The sequence below is a fragment of the Oncorhynchus nerka genome, linkage group LG17 (genome assembly GCF_034236695.1).
Source record: "Oncorhynchus nerka isolate Pitt River linkage group LG17, Oner_Uvic_2.0, whole genome shotgun sequence".
NCBI lineage: Eukaryota > Metazoa > Chordata > Actinopteri > Salmoniformes > Salmonidae > Oncorhynchus > Oncorhynchus nerka.
In genome coordinates, this window is record NC_088412.1 from 26839753 (window position 1) to 26855151 (window position 15399).

General features: G+C 42.7%; 1 protein-coding gene across 3 annotated transcripts in view; it reads right to left on the minus strand.

Annotated features, from left to right (window-relative positions):
• LOC115144992 (leucine-rich repeat-containing protein 7-like) overlaps nt 1-15399 on the minus strand; it is a 155404-nt gene that overhangs the window by 74142 nt on the left and 65863 nt on the right. For all 3 annotated transcript variants that reach the window (XM_065003090.1, XM_029686177.2, XM_065003091.1), the window contains exons 5-7: nt 11102-11191; nt 6387-6443; nt 3717-3780 (exon numbers count right to left, since the gene is read on the minus strand). In XM_065003090.1, the coding sequence (XP_064859162.1) occupies nt 3717-3780; nt 6387-6443; nt 11102-11191 (211 nt within the window). The remainder of the gene's footprint in view (nt 1-3716; nt 3781-6386; nt 6444-11101; nt 11192-15399) is intronic.

The window sequence follows — 15399 nt, forward strand, 5'->3', positions numbered from 1 at the left end:
TTTCACATATTTTGCATTGACGCCGAGATAAAATGTTGCTGTTTAAGAGCTCATTTCCTGCTATTATATACATATTGCCATGAGGCTAACAGAAAGATCATCAGCTTAAAGCAAACTTACTGTAATGAAGAAGAAAAAAAAATGTAATGGCTTATGACGTGTTCATATGCTATCTGATGGGCGGGGGGGGGGGGCTCCAGATGGTTTTCTGGAATATTCTCTATTTAGAGTATTTTTGAGTATTATTTAATCTCAGTTGTTTTTTTATTTTATTTTACCTTTATTGAACTAGGCAAGTCAGTTAAGAACAAATTCTTATTTTCAATGACGGCCTTTCAATGACGGTTGTGAGGGTAGCTACAGTACCTTGTGTGTTCACTAAAAAGTTGTGATGTTTTATTAATTTTGGAAAGGGCATGATCCTAAAAAAAACTGGATGTGCTTGCTTCAGTTACATCATTTGTGATAGAAGTTGATAGAATCTCAGTATGGAATCAGGCAAAACCTAACAACAAAAACAGGAGGTACACAACCACTTCCTAAAACAAAATTGAAATTCCTACAGTATCAACAGAGCCTTTACAACATAGCAATCTAAAATCAAACAGATGCTATGCATATTCTATTAACTACTGAACCAGAAATTGTTAGCAAACTTCAAACAAAAACTAATTAACTTCCCTTCCCACCAAGGGTATAAACAAGGTTGACTGGCATTGGGTAATGGAAGCGCTGCTAAAAACTCTCTGTAGTTTCTGTGTCCCCTACCTTCCCTCTACCCTCCCAAAACATCACACAAAATCTCCAAATCCCCATTAAACTCATGAAGTGTTGAGTGTAATGAGTCAATACTCCACTACTCACAATCTACAGTACAGTAGAGCTGGAGTCAGTACAGTAGCACCACACTGTTTTGCTTGTAAAGTTTTAATGAGAAACAAAGAGAGGGGTTTGGTTGGCACCTTGTCCATATCTCCGGTTCTCTCCGGATAGAGATGAAACACTTGGTTAGTGCTCGGTGCAGTGGAGCTTCCTGTGCAGAGGCATGTCTTCTTGTCCGTCTTTGAAGCCCTGCGATGTAATTGCTGATGCCATCCACTGCTCTGCTCTCTACACCGGCCCTCTGAGCACCAGCAACCCCCCCCCCCCAAACCTCTCTTCCTTCCCCAGGCAGGGACTAATTAGGAAACTTTCCTCACAGTATTCCCTGAATCACTCTCTGCCACTGTGACACACACCTCAGCATCTGTTCTTGACTCAGCTGGACCCAAATGTGCTGAGGTCATCACCTCTGATGTTGCACTTTCCTGTAGTTCTGTCAGTGGCAGACGTTTTTACATCTGCATCTTCTGCATTGCATGTGCTTAGCCTAGAGTAAGACAGACAACGTTTTCAGTCTCATTCATATCAATGAGCTGCTTGTGCTGAAGGTCTTCTTACGTCAAACAAGCTAAAGGTCTTCTGAATCCTGGTCTTATACATGTAAATGTTGGCAGTTTAGTAAAACTGGGTATTAATATACAGCTTCTCAGCTGAAGACTGATTGCCACTAAAATAAGGCATGAGCTTAAATCCGTTGGAGAGAGCTTTCATAGAGCCTCTGGTTCAGTCAGCCTCTTAGAAGCTCTTTTGACTGAAAGCTGTCTCCCTCCACAAAACAATACCAGTAAAACAGGGTGGATAAAGTCCATTCATTCTCAGGGCTGAAAAACACTTACATAGTCTAAGATTCACAACAAAAACCATCAGCTGAAGAAAATGCATGTTGGCACAAAGTATAGGGTAGACAAGGAAGCAACAACAGCTTAACGAATGTGAGAAAATGCACTCTATTTTCCCTGGGCTTCAAAATCACCAGGCAATAAAGCTACACTAGAGGGTTCTATCTGAGGGGAATTGAGATGGCAATTGGTAATGTTGCTCACACTATCAGCAAAAAGCAACAGGAGTCCTTGAATGGGGATGAGGTAGAGCAGTGGTTCCCAACCAGAGGCACTAGGACCCCAGGGGGTACTGGGCCTATCCACCAGGGGTACTTGAGAAGACTGATAAGCCCATAGGCCTACTGGTAAAATGCACATGAGGGGGTACTTCAAGCAGAGCAAAAATCAGTTGGTGGTAGAATAACTGAAAAGGGATGGGAACCACTGGGAGAATCAGATAGGTCATAAGTAGAGGGAGAAATGCTTGTGTTTAAGTAGGGCACAGATTGGGAGTTAAGACTATTGCATGAGAAAGAGTAGGAAAACATTGGAGTCATTCTGAGCTGACTATTTGTGCTGGTCTGTCTTTCCCCTTGAGTGAGGAGGCGGCAGGTGCTGCTGTGTGCATTGCAGAGGGCTCTGTGGAGGCAGCCCGGGCCTCACACTAACAGCACATTTACAAATGCACAATTAAGGCATCAGTGGGACCTGTGGCACAGAACATGTCATGCATGGCTCCAGCCAGCAGCTCTCCCCAGGGCTCCCCAGTCCTCAGCCCCAGCACAGTGTGAGATCTTGTTAACCAGGGATGACTTTGAGACGTTACGTTACACCCTTGAAAGGCCTCCCTCCCTGAGCATTCTGCATCCTCACACTTCATATCGCCCCCTTCCAGAAATCCCATGGATTGTTGGTCAATGACCATGCAGCATTTTGATCAAACCTTGCCCTCACAGTACCTCTCTAGTGTATCATCCATTTCCCATTCTGAGAACCTGGGAATAGTATGACTGTTTTTATCTCCCTACTCTGTTCTATTACTCTGCTCTAAACTTGAGGGGTATACTACAATGCAGGATCAATGAGTTAGCCAGCTAACTTGCCGAAATATTATGAAATCATGTTTACATTTTTTCGAAAGATAAGGTTGAAATGGGCATGGTCTCTTTGACTCAACTTCCAAAAACACATATCTCGGTTTAGCTTTCGTAATGAACCAGGAAATCAATAGTCATTTCTGGTTGTTAAACAAAGTTAACTGGCTAACTCATTGATCCTGCTTTGTAGTATACCACTCCAGACCACTAATCAGTGAGATAAATACACAGAACACGGTCCAGAGAACATAGCCAATAGGATGAAAAGGGAGGGTTAAAAGAAAGGTAAACTAGTCAAATCACTAGCTAAAAAAAACACAATCATGGCTTACGCTTTGGTTTCAGACTCAATGTTTTCTCCAGACTCTGTGGTCATTTACCGCTTACAGACCAGGCGATTGACTTAGACAACCACTAAATTAATGTGACATGGCCAGCATCAAGCACAGTGCAGGGGGATAGGGCTGGATTGTTTGATAAATTCCCTGCCATTGTTTACTCCAGCTCCAACAGCCAATTAAAATGTGCTCGGTGGTGGGTGTCCTGATGTGCCAAGTTGTGCACATTTGAGCTACCCTAGTAAATAATGCATCAAGTGTACACACACACATGCCTGCCCGCACACCCACCACCTATCCACAGGCACACACTCACGCACACACACACAAATGCCTGCCCACCCAAACACACACACACACACACACACACACACACACACACACACACACACACACACACACACACACACACACACACACCGGGCGGGGGAGCAATGCTGGAGACCTAATGAGGGTGTAGAGCAGATTGAGGGGGGTCCTGCTCTGACCTGTCCCCCAGGTCTTCTGGGCCATGGATGCCTGTGTGGTGACAGCTGCTGTCCATGTGACTGGCGTCTTCAAATAGCCTCTTTTCTTACCAGTTCAGTGAATTCATTGCTTCCCAAGTCTAATCGCTCCAGCTGTGACAGTCTGTGTATTGACCTGCAGCAAACAAGAGGGAAGAGCCTCAGATTCTGGCATAGAAACAAAGTCCCCATTTAGAAAGGCCAATCACCAGCAACACTCCCTCCAAACCAGGCTTCCTGCAACTCTGCCATCCCAGAGGGGTATGGCATGCTAGCCAGACATCCCCACACATTCACATAATATTCACTGCAAATTTAAAACAGCTCAAATCAAAACAATGCAGTTAGTTAGTTAATGATTAATGTAACATGAAACGGCTTTCTCCATTGCACCAGGCAACACCTCAAATTAGACTCGTTCATCCATGCAATGTAATGTACACAATGTCAGCCGGGGAGAGCAATGTCAGAATGATTCAATCTAAGATGTTTTGCACGGCATTACTAGTTATATTGGCTTGGTATTGCAGAGGACCTTTGTCTTGAGTGGTGAATAGTGAGCGTCCATTGGTCAAATCAGTAAAGCAGATACTGCTGTTTTATGTCATGATATAGAGCAGCTGGCCCACATAGCAATTAGTCAATTCCAATAATTATGTGAGAACAAACAGATCAGAACCCTCATGGCAGAATGTCTCCCCATCCTTCATAACATAACAAAGCCTATGTGTTATCTATACCCTTCCTCTAGGATACACTTCCCCCTCCAATGACTCCACGGTAACATGATAAACTCATTAATTGAATGAGGACATTACACTTATCGTCAAGGGGAAACACGTTTCAGTTGGTTTACACAAATGAACAAACATCCCTTGCTGTGCCACACCTGAGGTGCAAGAGGAGGAGTTTACTTCATTCAACTTGGTTTCTAGTGTGGGGGATAAGTTTATTGGTCATGTTTGGATAAAAATAGTTTTCAATCAGGACACCTGAGGGAGCCAGCATGCACCAACTAATGTGAGCAGTGTGTGTGTCTGTCTCTGGGGCTTGCAGCTCAGCACTCTCCACGATGATAAATCGCAACATCATTGGCTGCGCTCCACTGGCTACACACCTGTACACGCACGTTCCAACATGGGGACGTCTTCACATTTCATTTAGACATCAAATAACAAGGCCTGAGCAACAGGGACTGGCCACAGCACAGTGCCCCTCCTCTGACACATGCTACCCTTCGCACAGAGAGAGACAGATGGCATTTGCTTTAGAAGCTGCTATTTACCATGCTCTCACACTAATCTGCCCATTAGAATTCCAGCCTGGAATGTTACTCAGGCTATTTGGCCACCCGGAGGTATATATTTCTACTTGTACTTATTATGGATCCCCAATGCCAAGGCAGCAGCTACTCTTCCTGGGGTCCAGCAAAATTAAGGCAGTTATACAATTTTAAAAACATAACACATTCACAACACATGAAGTGTGCCCTCAGGCCACTGCTCTACTACCACATATCTACAACATTAAAGCCATATGTACGTGTGTGTACAGCGTGTATGTTATTGTGGTATGCATGTGTCTGTGCTTGTGTCTCTTCACAGTCTCACTGTTCCATAAGGTGTATTTTTATCTGTTTTTTAAATGTAATTTTACTGCTTGCATGTGTTACTTGATGTGGAATAGAGTTCCATGTAGTCATGGCTGTATGCAGTACTGTGCGCCTCCCATAGTCTGTTCTTGAATGTGAACAGAACTCTGGTGGCATGTCTTGTGGGGTGTGCATGGGTGTCCGAGCTGTGAGCCAGCAGTTCAAACAGACAGCTCGGTGCATTCAACATGTCAAAACCTCTCACAAATACAAGTAGTGATGAAGTCAATCTCTCCTCTACTTTGAGCCAGGAGAGATTGACATGCATATTATTAATGTTAGCTCTCTGTGTACATCCAAGGGCCACCACCCATGCTGCCCTGTTCTGAGCCAATTGCAATTTCCCTAAGTCCCTCTTTTGTCACACCTGACCACACAGTCCAGGTGCGACAAACTAGGGCCTGTAGGACCTGCCTTGTTGATAGTGCTGTTAAGAAGGCAGGGACAGACTTCTCCCCATCTTAGCTACTGTTGTATCAATATGTTTCGACCACGACAGTTACTCCAAGCAGTTTAGTCACCTCAACTTACTCAATTTCCACATTATTCATGATAATATTTAGCTGAGGTTTAAGGTTTGTGTGGTGCAGGGGTAATGATACAAATCGAAGCCTTCCATATGGAGTAGTATCTTGGGCAGGGTTGGATGATTCATAGGGGCTGTATGGGCATGTTGGCTGCTAAAACTGTCAAGGCTTTCATTAACAGACACATTTCATGGTTAGATCAGTGGTTTCTACATAAGAGAGAGGGGACAGATCTGAGGTGGGTAAGCTGGCTAGAGTGCAATGGGAAGAGGGATATCATTTATTTTAGGTGCTTGGGGAAAGCACAGACATTGTAATAAAGGACTCTCTACTAACATGTGGATAGATAACACTCAAAGTTCAGCATGATAGTTCTCTCTATTTGCAGGAATCAGTGATATTGGCTGCAAGTTACCCATGAAGTTCAGTGAAAAGTGTGTTGGCAAAGAGCAAAGTTTCGTTTATTGTAACCTTTCCTTTCAATCCCATGATCAAACACGCCTCTGTAGCTAACACTCGCTGCCCTGGTGAGGTGAGGTGAGGTCTGTGTGCTGAGTCACTCACTTTGGCATCGTTTTCAGGTGGTTCTCTCGCAATTCCAGGATCCGTAACTTGGAAAGTCTGAAAGGTAGAGGATGTCAAAAACACACACATCCACAAGACAGAAAACAGATTTTTCCATCTCAGTATTAATAGATGCTAATGCTATGCATAGGACAGTAAAGTATTTCAGAAAAAAACATGACATCCCAACCTTAAATTCCATTACACTGAGCCCAAGAGTAATACCACTGCTTTTTTGATAAATCATGACTTTTTCTCCATTCATCATCAAACCAGATAGGAGATGCTGCTAAGTGACAGATCGAAATTGACTGGGGGGGAGGGGTGGTCCAAAATAGGGGAGGGTCGTAAAACAATTTGTTTGCTTTAGGGAGGGTTGATGATAAGAAGGTAGTTCTTTTGATATTACCCTAATAAAGTTTGGAAACGTTTGTTATGGTTTGGTATGGTGACTCTGACAGTTGAACTGTTTCAGAGCTACCAAAGTTACTCCTATAATCTAACAATATAATGCTTATCTTTATTACCCTCCTTCTGTATGTCTATATCTGTATAGTAGATGCAGTAGCCATCTGACAAAGAAATGCATGTCTGATGCAAGCAGTAAAATTAGATTTTAAAAAACAGACACAAATACACCGTATGGAACAGCGGGGACTGTGAAGCAACACAAACATAGGCACAGACGCAAGCATACACACACATGAAAACATATGCACTATACACACACGTACACATGGATTTTGTATTGAAGATATGTGGTAGTGGTGGAATAGGGGTCTGACGGCACACAGTGTGTTGTGGAATCTGTGAAGGTATTGTAATGTTTTTAAAATGGTAAAACTCCCTTAATTTTGAGAGTAGCTGCTACCTTATCAACAGCTAAGATCCATAATAAATACAAATGTCGGTGTCGTAGCATGCCACCGGCATATCTATCTCTCTGGGGTTAGGCCTAAGCTTCTCTTCCTTATATATATATATAAATAAATAAATATATACACTGAACATTTAAACAACACAATGTAACTCTAAGTCAATCACACTTCTGTGAAATCAAACTGTCCACTTAGGAAGCAACACTGATTGAGACAGGCTGGTACATCAGGAGACAGGCTGGTACATCAGGAGACGTGGAGGAGGCCGTAGGAGGGCAACAACCCAGCAGCAGGACCGCTACCTCCGCCTTTGTGCAAGCAGGGGCAGGAGGAGTACTGCCAGAGCCCCGCACAGCCCTCCATGTGCTCGCCAGAGGTAGCCTGACTGCCATTAGGTACCGAGATGAGATCCTCAGACCCCTTGTGAGACCATATGCTGGTGCGGTTGGCCCTGGGTTCCTCCTAATGCAAGACAATGCTAGACCTCATGTGGCTGGAGTGTGTCAGCAGTTCCTGCAAGAGGAAGGCATTGATGCTATGGACTGGCCCGCCCGTTCCCCAGACCTGAATTCAATTGAGCACATCTGGGACATCATGTCTCGCTCCATCCACCAAAGCCACGTTGCACCACACTGTCCAGGAGTTGGCGGAGGCTTTAGTCCAGGTCTGGGAGGAGATCCCTCAGGAGACCATTCGCCACCTCATCAGGAGCATGCCCAGGCGTTGTAGGGAGGTCATACAGGCACGTGGAGGCCACACACACTACTGAGCCTCATTTTGACTTGTTTTAAGGACATTATATCAAAGTTGGATCAGCCTGTAGTGTGGTTTTCCACTTTAATTTTGAGTGTGACTCCAAATCCAGACCTCCATGGGTTGATACATTTGATTCCCATTGATAATTTTTGTGTGATTTTGTTGTCAGCACATTCAACTATGTAAAGAAAAAAGTATTTAATAAGAATATTTCATTCATTCAGATCTAGGATGTGTTATTTTAGTGTTCCCTTTATTTTTTTGAGCAGTGTATATGCCCTGATGCATTTTGTGCTAAGCTCTGACAGCTGAACCGCGGGGCGGACAATTATTGTTTTAGGAAAGTAAATGTGGCTCATTTGGCCAACATACCTCATTTATTGATGGCGCTGGCTGCGCTAGGTTGGATCTGAATGTATATGGATGTCCAAAAAAAATTCTTAAAATGTCCGGTAAATTAAAATATTCCCTGTCATGTTATGGTGCCCCACTCTGATATTGTTTTTATGAAGATTTTAGAATATTCACATTAAAATCTGTCACCAATTGGATGGAAACCTAGCTATAGACACCGAAAAAGAGTTCAGTGTACCTTTGATTATGCCTGCACATCATGGTCCACCAGCAGCCCCAAACATCTGAAGAATAAGCTACCAGCCAAACAAGCTTGTAAGAATTGTACTTAAACTCGCCCCTCATACTCATCTGGAGGTTGAGAATGTTTTCGTCTCCATCTCTGTAATGTGTCTGTATATACAGTGGGGCAAAAAAGTATTTAGTCGGCCACCAATTGTGCAAGTTCTCCCACTTAAAAAGATGAGAGAGAGGCCTGTAATTTTCATCATAGGTACACTTCAACTATGACAGAAAATCACATTGTAGGATTTTTAATAATTTATTTGCAAATTATGGTGGAAAATAAGTATTTGGTCAATAACAAAAGTTTCTCAATACTTTGTTATATACCCTTTGTTTGCAATGACAGAGGTCAAACGTTTTCTGTAAGTCTTCATACGGTTTTTTGGCCCATTCCTCCATGCAGATCTCCTCTAGAGCAGTGATGTTTTGGGGCTGTTGCTGGGCAACACGGACTTTCAACTCCCTCCAAAGATTTTCTATGGGTTTCAGATCTGAAGACTGGCTAGGCCACTCCAGGACCTTGAAATGCTCATTCGTTGCCCGGCCAGTGTGTTTGGGATCATTGTCATGCTGAAAGACCCAGCCACGTTTCATCTTCAATGCCCTTGCTGATGGAAGGAGGTTTTCACTCAAAATCTCATGATACAAGGCCCCATTCAATCTTTCCTTTACACGGATCAGTCGTCATGGTCCCTTTGCAGAAAAACAGACCCAAAGCATGAGGTTTCCACCCCCATGCTTCATAGTAGGTATGGTGTTCTTTGGATGCAACTCAGCATTCTTTGTCCTACAAACACGACGAGTTGAGTTTTTACCAAAAAGTTCTATTTTGGTTTCATCTGACCATATGACTTTCTCCCAATCTTCATCTGGATCATCCAAATGCTCTCTAGCAAACTTCAGACGGGCCTGGACATGTACTGGCTTAAGCAGGGGGACACGTCTGGCACTGCAGGATTTGAGTCCCTGGCGGCGTAGTGTGTTACTGACTTTGTTACTTTGGTCCCAGCTCTCTGCAGGTCATTCACTACGTCCCCCCGTGTGGTTCTGGGATTTTTGCTCACCATTCTTGTGATTATTTTGACCCCACGGGGTGAGATCTTGCGTGGAGCCCCATATCGAGGGAGATTATCAGTGGTCTTGTATGTCTTCCATTTCCTAATAATTGCTCCCACAGTTGATTTCTTCAAACCAAGCTGCTTACCTGTTGCAGATTCAGTCTTCCCAGCCTGGTGCAGGTCTACTATTTTGTTTCTGTTGTCTTTGACAGCTCTTTGGTCTTGGCCATAGTGGAGTTTGGAGTGTGACTGTTTGAGGTTGTGGACAGGTGTCTTTTATACTGATAACAAGTTCAAACAGGTGCCATTAATACAGGTAACGAGTGGAGGACAGAGGAGCCTCTTAAAGAAGAAGTTACAGGTCTGTCAGAGCCAGAAATCTTGCTTGTTTGTAGGTGACCAAATACTTATTTTCCACCATTATTTGCAAATAAATTCATAAAAAATCCTACAATGTGATTTTCTGGATTTTTTTTCTCATTTTGTTTGTCATAGTTGAAGTGTACATATTATGAAAATTACAGGCCTCTCTCATCTTTTTAAGTTGGAAAACTTGCACAATTGGTGGCTGACTAAATACTTTTTTGCCCCACTGTATTTCATTGTATATGTATGTATGTAAAAAATAGGGAACACAATGGAAATAAATCCCAGATCAATCAATAATTCAATCCAAACTGTGCAGCAGGCTCTTGGTGAATGGAAAGAGACATCTGTTGCAAAACACCAAAAACTTTAATGACATTCAGAGATTGTTACGCCAAGCCTTCGATACTGGGTATCAAAATGTTGAAAACCTGATTTCCCCCCAGCTGATCACTGTCTGCAGATGGCTCTGATCGTAGGTTAATGAAACAGGCAGGGAGAGAGAGTCTGTGGTGCTCGGAAAACACTCAACCTTCTGACCCGTAGCCCTGCGTGGCATCGACTGTGCCACAAAAGCATGCTGAAGTGGCAAAGTTGATATCCACGTTCATAAACACATGGTCGCTACAGTTATTGTTATTTGTGGTCGTAAATATTATTTTGAGTTAATTCGATGAGGAGGTAGTTTGTTTATTTAAGGGTCATGTGAAAATATTTATAACTTTGGGGAGGGGGGTGCATTTTTTTTTCAGGACACATAGAGTTGGACGGTCCCTTGCCCCCAGTACATTTAGATCTGTCCCTAAACCATTGCTTTATTCATGCAAGCCCCAGGCAAGTGAAGTTTACCAGGCGTTGTGTGCAGAGAATGAAGAACAGTCTGTTTGAACCCACCCAGGCATACTGGTAACTGAATAAAAGTTCCAATCCAAACCATACACAGAGGGCCTCTCCTTCTGCAACTGAGGGCCCTAGGCCCCACAACACCAGAACAAGGGAGTCCATAGGCTGAACTCACCTCCCAAAGTTGGCGGGGAGGTATTCCAGAAAAGCATCGTTTAAGAAGAGCTGTGTCAGGTTGAGGAGCTGGGTGAAGCCCTCTGGGAGCCTACAGTGGAGAGATGGGCAATGAGAGAGACGGAAAGGGAGAGAGAAAGAATCCCTGTGAAGATGTCATCACAATACATTACCCCTTGGATATAAAAAATTACACAGCACGGAAGAGGTACAAAAAGAAGCTCCTCAAGGATAATCCAGAGACACTATTTGCTGACCGCTACAAAGAGGGGAACGTAAGCAACTTCATTTTCCACAAAGACCATCCCCTGGCATGGCACAGTGCTATAAGAGCACACTACCCCTATGTCAAGAGAGAGGGTATTGGCCCAGGGTGGAAACTAAGAATACTAGACATTGAGGAAATTTAAGCAACCTCTGTCAACGAGTACAAGCCTGGGACAGTAATGGTGCAGGGCATGCTCAAGCAGTTCCAGCAGGACTTTTACGGGATCAAAGAGAGAGCACATCAGGAAAAGCTCTCTCTCGGTGATGACTCGTCCATCCTGAGTAGAGGTCGACCGATTATGATTTTTCTACGCCGATACCAATGCCGATTATTAGAGGACCAAAAACCGCTTTTTAAAAATGTATTTGTAATAATGACAATTACAACAATACTGAATGAACACTTATTTTAACTTGATATAATACATCAATAAAATCAATTTAGCCTCAAGTAAATAATTAAACATGTTCAATTTGGTTTAAATAATGAAAAAACAAAGTGTTGGAGAAGAAAGTAAAAGTGCAATATGTGCTATGTAAGAAACCTAACGTTTCAGTTCCTTGCTTAGAACATGAGAACATATGAAACTGGTGGTTCCTTTTAACTTCTTGCATCGAGCAATCCCGTATCCGGGAGCGTAATCATAGCCTCAAGCTCATTACCATAACGCAACGTTAACTATTCATGAAAATCACAAATGAAATTAAATAAATATATTGGCTCACAAGCTTAGCCTTTTGTTAACAACACTGTCATCTCAGATTTTCAAAATATGCTTTTCAACCATAGCTACACAAGCATTTGTGTAAGAGTATTGATAGCTAGCATAGCATTAAGCCTAGCATTCAGCAGGCAACATTTTCACAAAAACAAGAAAAGCATTCAAATAAAATCATTTACCTTTGAAGAACTTCGGATGTTTTCAATGAGGAGACTCTCAGTTAGATAGCAAATGTTCATTTTTTCCAAAAAGATTATTTGTGTAGGAGAAATCGCTACGTTTTGTTCATCACGTTTGGCTAAGAAAAACCCCGAAAATTCAGTCATTACAACGCCGAACTTTTTTCCAAATTAACTCCATAATATCGACAGAAACATGGCAAACGTTGTTTAGAATCAATCCTTTCGTGTTTTTCGCAAATGGAAAAATACACGCAGCTGGAGATTACGCAATAATTGCGACGGAGGACACCAAGCGAGCACCTGGTAGATGTAGTGTAAAATGGTCATCTTCCAATGATATGCCTACAAATACGTCACAATGCTGCAGACACCTTGGGGAAACGACAGAAAGTGTAAGTTCATTCCTGGCGCATTCACAGCCATATAAGGAGACATTGGAACACAGCGCCTTCAAAATCTGAGGCACTTCCTGTTTGAAATTTCATCTTGGTTTCGCCTCTAGCATCAGTTCTGTGGCACTCACAGATAATATCTTTGCAGTTTTGGAAACGTCAGAGTGTTTTCTTTCCAAAGCTGTCAATTATATGCATAGTCGAGCATCTTTTCGTGACAAAATATCTTGTTTAGAGCGGGAACGTTTTTTTATCCAAAAATTAAAAGAGCGCCCCCTATATTGAAGAAGTTAACATGAGTCTTCAATATTCCCAGGTAGGAACTTTTAGGTTGGAATTATAGGACTACTTCCCTCTATACCATTTGTATTTCATTAACCTTGACTATTGGATGTTCTTATAGGCACTTTAGTATTGCCAGTGTAACAGTTTAGATCCGTCCCTCGCCTCGCTCCTCCCTGGGCTCGAACCAGCAACACAACGACAACAGCCACCATCGAAGCAGCGTTACCCATGCAGAGCAAGGGGAACATCTACTAGAAGGCTCAGAGCGAGTGACGTTTGAAACGCTATTTGCGCGCGCTAACTAGCTAGCCATTTCACTTCGGTTACACCAGCCTCATCTCGGGAGTTGATAGGCTTGAAGTCATAAACAGGGCAATGCTTGACGCACAACGAAGAGCTGCTGGCAAAATGCACGAAAGTGCTGTTTGAATTCATGTTTACGTGCCTGCTTCTGCCTACCACCGCTCAGTCAGATACTTAGATACTTGTATGCTCAGTCAGATTATATGCAACGCAGGACACGCTAGATAATATCTAGTAATATCATCAACCATGTGTAGTTAACTAGTGATTATGATTGATTATTTTTTATAAGATAAGTTTAAATGCTAGCTAGCAACTTACCTTGGCTTACTGCATTCGCTTAACAGGCAGTCTCCTTGTGGAGTGCAACGAGAGAGAGGCAGGTCGTTATTGCGTTGGACTAGTTAACTGTAAGGTTGCAAGATTGGATCCCCCGAGCTGACAAGGTGAAAATCTGTCGTTCTGCCCCTGAACGAGGCAGTTAACCCACCGTTCCAAAGGCAGTCATTGAAAATAAGAATGTGTTCCTCTCAAGGCTAGGGGGCACTATTTTCATTTTTGGAAAAATAACGTTCCCAAAGTAAACGGGCTATTTCTCAGGACCAGATGCTAGAATATGCATATAATTGACAGCTTAGGATAGAAAACACTCTAAAGTTTCCAAAACTGTAAAAAATATTGTCTGTGAGTATAACAGAACTGATATTGCAGGCGAAAGCCTGAGAAAAATCCAATCAGGAAGTGACTCTTATTTTGAAACCTCTGCGTTCCTATGCATCCCTATTGACTATTGAAAGGGATATCAATCAGATTCCATTTTCTATGGCTTCCCTAATGTGTCTACAGTCACTAGACATAGTTTCAGGCTTTTATTTTGAAACATGAGCGTGAACGACAACATTGCGTCAGTGGTCAGGTGGTGGCTCTCAGAGTGATTTGTGCGTAATAGACAAAGGTGGCCATTGGTCCTCACGCTCCTAGTGAAAAGCCAATTGTCCCGATGGATATATTATCGAATAGATATTTGAAAAACACCTTGAGGATTGATTATAAAAAACGTTTGCCATGTTTCTGTCGATATTATGGATCTTGTAATTTTTTTCACCGTTGTCGTGACCACAATTTCCGGTGGATTTCTCAACAAAACGTGAACAAGAAAAGGAGGTATTTCGGCTATAAAAATAATCTTTATGGAACTAAATGAACATTTGCTGTCTAACTGGGAGTCTCGTGAGTGAAAACATCCGAAGCTCATCAAAGGTAAACTATTTAATTTGATTGCTTTTCTGATTTTCGTGACCAAGCTTCCTGCTGCTAGCTGGACATAATGCTATGCTAGGCTATCAATAAACTTACACAAATGCTTGTCTTGCTTTGGCTGTAAAGCATAATTTCAAAATCTGAGATGACAGGGTGATTAACAAAAGGCTAAACTGTGTTTCACTATATTTCACTTGTGATTTCATGAATATGAATATTTTTTGTCCGTTGCGTTATGCTAATTAGTGTAGCTGACGGCAATTCTCCTGGATCCGGGGAGGGGGGTAGTTCTATGAACTAACTTGCCTAGTTAAATAAAGGTATAAAAAAATAATAATAATAATAATTTTAAAAAACATTTCTAAATCAGCATTTCTAAAAATACCGATTTCCGATTGTTATGAAAACTTGAAATCGGCCCTAACTAATCGGTCGACCTCTAATCCTGAGTGAGAGAAACAACAACACAGAAACACATTGCACAGGTAACAGCAGTGAAGGAGGAGAGAGAGAAACACATGGCACAGCTATCAGCAGTGAAGGAGGAGGGAGAGAAACACATGGCACAGCTAACAGCAGTGAAGGAGGAGGGAGAGAAACACATGGCACAGCTAACAGCAGTGAAGGAGGAGGGAGAGAAACACATGGCACAGCTAACAGCAGTGAAGGAAAAGGGAGAGAAACACATGGCACAGCTAACAGCAGTGAAGGAGGAGGGAGAGAAACACATGGCACAGCTAACAGCAGTGAAGGAAAAGGGAGAGAAACACATGGCACAGCTAACAGCAGTGAAGGAGGAGGGAGAGAAACACATGCTAACAGCAGCTAACAGCAGTGAAGGAGGAGGGAGAGAAACACATGGCACAGCTAACAGCAGTGAAGGAGAGA